The sequence below is a fragment of the Zonotrichia leucophrys genome, chromosome 11 (assembly GCF_028769735.1).
Source record: "Zonotrichia leucophrys gambelii isolate GWCS_2022_RI chromosome 11, RI_Zleu_2.0, whole genome shotgun sequence".
Taxonomy (NCBI): Eukaryota; Metazoa; Chordata; class Aves; order Passeriformes; family Passerellidae; genus Zonotrichia; species Zonotrichia leucophrys.
In genome coordinates, this window is record NC_088181.1 from 16,967,591 (window position 1) to 16,975,287 (window position 7,697).

A 7,697-nucleotide genomic window follows, 5' to 3' on the forward strand; every position below is an offset into this window, starting at 1 on the left:
GCCGTAGCCGGGCTCGCTCAGGCCGGTGCTGGGCTCCCTCATGCCCTGCTAGGCTCGCTCAGGCCGTGGCCAGGCTCCCGATCAGGCCCCTGCTGAGCTCCCCCAGGCCCGTGCTCAGCTCCCTCAGGCCGTGGCCGGACTCCCTCGGGCCGCGGCCGTGGCACCTCAGGCCGTGGCCGGGCTGAGGCAGTGACCCGGCGCGCTCAGGCCGTGGCCGTAGCCGTGCTCCCTCATGCCCTGCTGGGCTCGCTCAGGCTGTGGCCGGGCTCCCCCGGGCCCGTGCTGGGCTCGCTGGGGCCGCGGCCGTGACGGGGCTGGAGCGGAGCCCGCGGGTTGCGCACGGCCCCGCCCCGCCCCACAGGAGCCCCTCGGGGCTCGGCCCCGCCCCCGGCGGGCGCTGATTGGCCGCGCGCGGTGCCGATCCCGGGCCGGTTGCATCACCCGGGGCGGGGCCGGCCCGCGCGGTGTCGCAATCGGCGCTGGCCGCACGCGCACGGTACCGAGCGCGGCCCGCCCGGCCCCTCCCGCCGCTCGCGCCGCTCAGGTAAGCGCGGGGGGCGCGTGCGGGGCCGGGGGGCCGCGGCCGCCCCCGCCCGCCGGGCCCCGCTCGGCAGCGCGTGATGCAATCGGCGGGCGGCCCCGGCTCCCTCCCCTCCCCTCCCCCGGTGAAGTCACGGCTTGGCAGCGCCGGGCACCCCCGCGCCCCGCTCGGACGGGGGAGGAGCGGCGCGGCCTCGGCGGGCGGGCGGCCCGGGGAGGGCGGCGGCGGCGCCATGGGCCCGCCGGGGAGGGCCGGGCCGGGCCGGTGCCGGTCCCCGCGGTCGGTCCCGGCCCGGGGAGGGGGGAGCGAGGCCGCGCCGGGGCGGCTCCGGGGGCTCACGGTGCGGCGGGAGCGCGCCGGCCGAGGGGCAGCCGGGGAACGCGGCCCGGAGCGGCCCGGTACTGCCCGGGGAGCCTCGGGGCGGACGTGTCGGGCTCCTGGCGAGTTCCCGTAGCTCCGGTTGCGAGTTCGAGCCCGGGGTTTGGCAGGCAGGGAGCTCCGCGCCGGCCTTGGCGCTGACATCCGGCAGGAAGAGCCCCAGCTCCGTGACGGGGCCGTGCCGAGCCGCTTCGGAAAGTAAAAGCACTTAAGCTTTGGCAAAACTTTGGAATCAAGGAATTGGTTTATCGTTAGAAGTCCCAGCTGTCGTTTTAATTCCAAAGACAGTGTTCTGATACCTGCCTGCCTCCCAGCTTTTGGGGTTCTGTCATGTTAAAATACATGTTTCTGTGTTCTGTTAAGGATGTCAGAGTGTATATGTCTTTTAAGATGTGTATTAAAAATGGAGATTCTGAAATAAACGTGAGAAAGTGATGTTGTCAGCTCCAACAAGAAATGGGATTGAGCTGCTTAGTGCCAAAAGCGTTGTGTCCCAGCCTTCAGTAAGTGAGAGTTAGCACATCTCCTGCACACCTGCGAGTGTGAGCCGGCGCTCCCATTGCTCTGCAAATTGTGCCTGGAGTGCGGGGAATTGGAATCCGGACTCGGATCCTATCTCTATTCCTAGTGAAGTCTGACAGAAGAGAGCTCCCTATTGCTGTTCAGATTGGGACTGATTTTGCATTTGACAAGACAATCACACCTCAAGAAAGGAGCAGAGAGAAGCACTTTGTATTTTTTAAAAAACAAATACTGATTGAATTGGCAAAACAGTTTTGGGGGTTTTTTGGCTTTTTTTTTTTTTTTTTTCCAAAGCAAACATTTGGAAGTTTAATGTCTTCATTTTTACTTTTTGTATGTGTAAAAGCCAATGAGGGCCTTCATTGCTTCACTGGTCCCTGAGGAGTAGTGTGGGACAGTAAGAAACATCTTTGTGCCTGAGAAGGCACCTCTGGAGTTCCCAGCTATTCTGGTGCAGTGGGTGGCCAGCTGGGTTCCTGGGTGGCCACTTGGTGCCCAAGGAGGGAAGCAGGCAGTTCTAACTGGCCACTGGAAGCAGTACCATGTGTTGGGTGGAACCAGCCTAGGGCTGTTGCTGGGCTGAAGCTCTTGAGCAGCTTTATGGGAACAAGATGCTGGGAAACGGGGCTGGCTCCCTGAGGAGCTGTCTCCTGCTGCGCTGGGGCTGTCAGCAGTCTCAGGAAGGCAACCTGTGTGCCGGGGCCTGGGGCAGCTGTGGGTGTGTGCAGGGGCTCTGGGAGCTTTGAGCGCTTTGTGCCTCCCCCAGTGACCATGGCCTTCACCTCGGCCTCCTGAGAGCCCCCTCGGTGTGTCCTGGACCTGCTGCTGCCTTTAATTCTCCTTGCAGGATGCCCTTAGCACCTGCTGCTACCTGGGACAGCCCTCCGACAGCTGGTGATAGGCACCAGCCTCCAAATACCAGGGGGAAAAACGAGTTCCCAGCCTCAGCTGGCGCTCTGTAGCTCTGTGATGCAGTTCAGTGCTAGTTTTAGTTTAGTGCTATTTGCTCTGCATATTCTTTGGAGCAGGACAGGAATCCAGGTGTCACCTGACCCAGATAAGAGTTCTGATCATCAGGCCAGATAAGAGCATGTCTCACTCAAACAGCAATTTAATAAAAACCAAATCAGTTCCCAGTGGGAAGGAACTGAGGGAGGTCTGTTCTAGCAGGCAGGGCTGGAATTCTTGCTTGAGAGGTGTGACACTGGTTATCTTCTCTGCTTATATCCATGTGCTGCCCATCTGAAATACTTCATTCATATTAGGTTTAATGGGACAAATAGTTTTCTCCTTGAATCATAGGGAAACTTAATAGAGATAGGAAAGAAGTGTTAAAGTAGTGTGAAATAGTTTGGATAGCATAGAGAGAAGTAGCACATAGAACCTGGTGAAGAAACTTGTTACATGTCAGGTGGGGTTCCTTTGGGGTCAGGAGCCACCCCTTCCTCTGTAGTAGGAGCACAAAAATCAGATTGTGAGGATGGTGTGGGTTACATAACTGGCCTGTCCAGGTGAACTTTGCAAGCACTGAAATGTGTTGAAGTGGAGGGGACAGCAGAGCATTCTGTTGGATTTGGAAAAGGTGTCAAAAATCTGTTAGTCAGAGACAACCTAAGAGAACTGCGTATCTATATATGCTTTGAGGGCTGCAGAAATCCTCTGTTGTAAAATAAAGTGCAGACAAGGCCAGTGTGTGCTCTAAGAGGAGCAGGCACTTACACCTCGAGTAAGAATGTCTGTGCAATTACACAGGCACAGCTGCTACAACCGGCCCTGCCGGTCTGTGCTGGGCACAGACACCTCCTCAGCTGGGTGTTCAGTGCAGCTCTGCCTAACTGCTTGTTAGCTCAGCATCTGACACTGAAACATGGCATGCAGAAGCTGCTTTAAGGGTTGCAGTTGGGGAAATACTAACACAGAGGTGTTGGACACTGTGTATTTAGATTCAGCTCCAAAAGGGTTCATGGTTTCATTCTGCCCTGAAATGGGAAAATGAAAAGATTTCTTGATAGGAAGGGTGTGGGTACACTCGCACATCTTCACAAGTGGGAAGACCTCTTGGTGACAGAGAATGTTAATTTTGAGTAACATTCAAGCCAAATTTAGTGGGCTATTCCATGAATGTTATTGAACCACACTGTGCAGCTGCATCTCATTGTGGCTCCTTCATCATGGAAGAAAATATGCAGTTGATCTGCACAGTTGAATTTTAACATTTTAATGATAGCCCTTCCAAAAGTAAAACAGCAATACAGACTGCTGAGAAAAACAATCAGGAACAGTACACAGCTGATGAACCTGGGAGTTCAGAAGGACCAGTGATACTCAGGAGGTCACTACAGACCTCTCACACATCCCGTCATTCATCTGCTGTTATGGATGTAAGAGGTGTTCCTGGGCTGGACACTGCCCATCCTGGCAGTCCAGCTGTGCCCATCCTGGCAGTCAGCTCTGCAGCTTTTCCCCAGCCCTCTGGAGAATGTGTCACACTGATCAGTGTGGGTCACACTGCATATCTGTTTGACAATGCTGGGCTGCATTGCAGTAGGATTGTTTAGTGCCACTTAAATGTTTTCAACATGACAATCCACACTGATTTGACTGATCACTGGGTATTTTTCACTGGAGCCATAGGTAGGTGTTTCAGGAGCTTAGGACCATCCTGTTGTCCTTCCCCTCTTCTCTCCCAGCCATATAGGAAGTGATCCTGTGAGATGAGAAGAGAAGGGGACCCGCTGTTAGCCTTGCCAGGGCCTTGGCCCTGCAGCTGTGGTGGAATCCTCCTTGTGCCACCAGTAGGGCCAGGAGCAGGCTGACCTCAGCAGCGGGAGCACGTCAGTCAGGTGAGGATGTCTTGCTCATCAGGAGGTTTGTGTGCTGGACAGGAGAGGGGACAGTGACCAGTGCACCAACCACGCAGGTGACCTTATTTGTGGATGAGTCAGCTGTGCTTGCTGTCTTTTAATGGGTGACAGTCCTCTGTTGTGGAGTTGTGACCTACACTGCCATAAGCCTGTGCTCCTGTCCCACCCTGATTCATACTGTTACAGGCTCAGCACACTGCTTGTGGTAGAATGTCACCCAGACACAGCCTTTGCAATTCCATAGATTTATTTTTCCACTCAGTACCAGTAGGCCTTATGACAGCCATCAGTTTGAACATCATCTTCAAAACAAGTGCTGTGAGGTGGTTGAGAAAAGGTGGACAGGCTGAGCACCCTTGCTCCAGAGACCAGAGATGAGGGAGGAATTTGTCTGCGGATACACCCAGAGATGTGGTCCGAAGGGGACAAGGATCAAATACCCCTGTTGGTCAAGAGTCAGGCTGTTAATAGGTTTAAGCCACAGAAGGAAAACTCCAGTCTGAAGACTAAGAAAATTGTATAACTGGAGGAAAAGTTAGACAGTGGAACATGTTGCCAAGACAGAGGTTGTGAAACTGGAGATATTTGAGGCTAGGCTAGACACCCATCCATCAGGGATGGCTTTGGAATAACTGAGTGAAGCCAGTGAACAATTCAAACAGCTTGACTAGATGACCCAGTAATAGTCCCATCCAATCCAAATATGTTGGAGACTTCAGAAATGTAGTTGGCAGCTTGTCCACCTCCAGCACAGTTACGGTGTGTTATGCCAGATGTACCATCAGTGCTTTATGCTAAAGCCAGCGATGTATAAGATTGTAGCTGAAGCCAGCATCTTTAATAGCTTTTTTTCTCCCCTACTAGGTTCACCTTGCTCTTAATCCATGTGAAGATCTGTTGGAAACACCTTCTAGAAACGCAAGAGTTCAGTCTCCTGATAAATTCTGCAGTGTCCAAGAACAGCCTGCCCAAATGAGCAAGACACCCCAACAGAACCCCGGCACAGATGCGAGCGGAGTAAGTGTGATCCACACTCAAGCACACTCCAGTGGTCTGCAGCAGGTTCCCCAGCTGGTGCCAGTCAGTCCTGGGGGTGGAGGCAAAGCTGTGCCCCCGAGCAAGCAGGGAAAGAAAAGTTCCTTTGTGGACAGAAACAGCGATGAGTATCGGCAGCGCAGAGAGAGGAACAACATGGCGGTGAAAAAGAGCCGCTTAAAAAGCAAGCAGAAAGCACAGGACACACTGCAAAGGGTCAACCAGCTCAAAGAAGAAAATGAACGTTTAGAGGCAAAAATTAAACTCCTGACCAAGGAGCTGAGCGTACTGAAAGACTTGTTCCTTGAGCATGCCCACAATTTTGCAGATAACGTGCAGCCTGTTGGCACTGAGAGCACCACAACAAACCCAGAAAACAGTGGACAGTAGAAACCTGTGACTTTGTCAAACAAACTCTTGAGCTGCAGCTTGTCTGCAGTGCCCGTGCAGTAACCCAGCAAAAACTGTACCTTTAGCCATTGTTTTGTGGATTTTCTTCTTTTAAACTTAACACTGAAGATTTGTAACAATTAAACCAGAAACTGGTTAACTGTTTGTTTTAAATATTTTTCTCCTCAAAGATTTAATCAGATCTGAACTCCTAGCTAACTAGGAATGTAATATTTAGGAGATAACATTTTCACAAGAATATTCACTTACCATTTTAGACTTTGCATAATGGGAGGAATCCAGCAGGATGGCTCACTGTAGTATCAGAAACTTGTGATTGAATAGAACATTTTTTAAATACCTGTTAGAGTGTTTTAGCCCTTTGATTTCTCCATTACATATTACAAACTGCAAAGGCTGTGGAGAATTTTTGCTTTTTACTTTAAATCTGTAGAATTTAAGTCCTATGAAGCACCATGTAGGTCCCTCCTGCCCAGTTATAATTAATGGGGAGGTTGTAGTAATAGTGAGCTGGGATGCTTACCAATGTTCACCAGAAAAATAACAATATGCTCTGATGATATGTACAGGCACTTGGCCTCCAAATGGCACGTGAAGCATCACAAGAGGCAAAGCAGCACACTGACAATAAAAGCCTTTTATTGAAGCTGGTATTTCATATTGCTCACATAGTGACTGGGGCCTTATGAGAACAAGAGCTTTTTTCCAGAAAATTTCAAAGTGCTACCAAAAACCTGTGCCCTGCAAAATGGCATTCCTGCTGGGAAGGAGGTATTGGGGAGAACAAGAAGTGCAGCTTGGCTTAGCAGTGGAAGGGGCAGGACAGCAGGTGTTGAACTGGGATGCATGGATCACTGCTGGCTGACATTACAGGAATTTACAGTGATTTTAGAAATAAATGGCCCTAGTAACTGATTCAGTGAGATTTCTACAGCCATCATAGATCTGTGTGAAGGAGTATCTGTAGCCTTGTTTTATTTCCATAGAAGTTTTCCTGTAGCAACTTTTTTATTGCTACTGCTTAGTCTTTGCCATGATCCATACTGCAGTGCTATGTGCTATACTGAGGATTTAAACAAAGTAAAGCAGGAACTTTGATGTAACTTTAATTTATTTTAATTTTTAAATATTTCATTGATGGTATGGTTATTTTACATTTAACCTGTGTGTCTGTCTTGTAGATTACTACACTGTCTTAATTTCCCTCTTACACTACCTTTGTCCATAGATTATTTTGGAGGATGCTTGTTTGCTCTGTATCTGCACTTAGGAAAAAACTTGGATGTTATCTCTATGAAGATACTGTTAGAGAATGAAACCTTGAGAAGTTCTTTTTTGAATTTAAACTTTTAATACATGTGGAAAACTTTGATGGATTGTTTTGGATTATGTTAGACTTTTTACAGATATGTTTTTTCATTCTAACTGCACTTGAAGTTGGTAGGGTTGAAATACCAGGAGCTAATAAAAATGTTTTGCTTGTAGTGGCCTCATTTTTCCCATCCCTTTTCTGTCTCCCTCCAGTGCAGAGTTGCCCAAGTCACACAGCTATCTTGGAGAAATCAGTGCATCAGTCTCTGTTCCCCTCTTTCACTCAGGTTTCTGCTCCTTAGAAGCCATCAGAAACTCAGTACAGTTTTGTCTAAATGTCTGATTTAACAAAAAAGGCAAAAAAAAAAAAGACTGAAAATTTTTAGATGGGGGCGATGAGAGACCAAAAATTCCAAGGGAAAAGATGACCTGAAGGATCTCCTTTGTTACTGCACGTCCCTGGTGGAAAGGCCAGCGCTGATCTCTGCCCTGGATGTCTGACCTGCACTGGGGCTGTGTGTCCCCATTGTCCTGAAGCTGGTTTGCTAGGCCATGTAGGGCCCTCCTCTGCAGTCTGCAGAGGGGCTACAAATCCTGGCTGTTTGTGATTTTGGTGGAAATGATTTCTTGGATCT

General features: G+C 50.4%; 1 protein-coding gene across 2 annotated transcripts; it reads left to right on the plus strand.

The window, feature by feature from the left end:
- The first annotated feature begins 456 nt into the window (after positions 1-456).
- On the plus strand, positions 457-7,240 carry CEBPG (CCAAT enhancer binding protein gamma). 2 transcript variants are annotated; one of them, XM_064723375.1, is made up of 3 exons: positions 457-544; positions 4,132-4,284; positions 5,170-7,240. In XM_064723375.1, the coding sequence occupies exon 3, from the start codon at positions 5,278-5,280 to the stop codon at positions 5,728-5,730; it is 453 nt and encodes a 150-aa protein (XP_064579445.1). In that variant the 5' UTR covers positions 457-544; positions 4,132-4,284; positions 5,170-5,277; the 3' UTR covers positions 5,731-7,240. The 2 variants fall into 2 exon arrangements, with proteins under 2 accessions (XP_064579445.1, XP_064579444.1); XM_064723374.1 differs by lacking the exon at positions 4,132-4,284.
- Positions 7,241-7,697: the final 457 nt, after the last annotated feature.

Bases quoted from the DNA above. Each gene is read 5' to 3' on its own strand.
- CEBPG (XM_064723375.1), top strand. From the start codon at position 5,278: ATGAGCAAGACACCCCAACAGAACCCCGGCACAGATGCGAGCGGAGTA.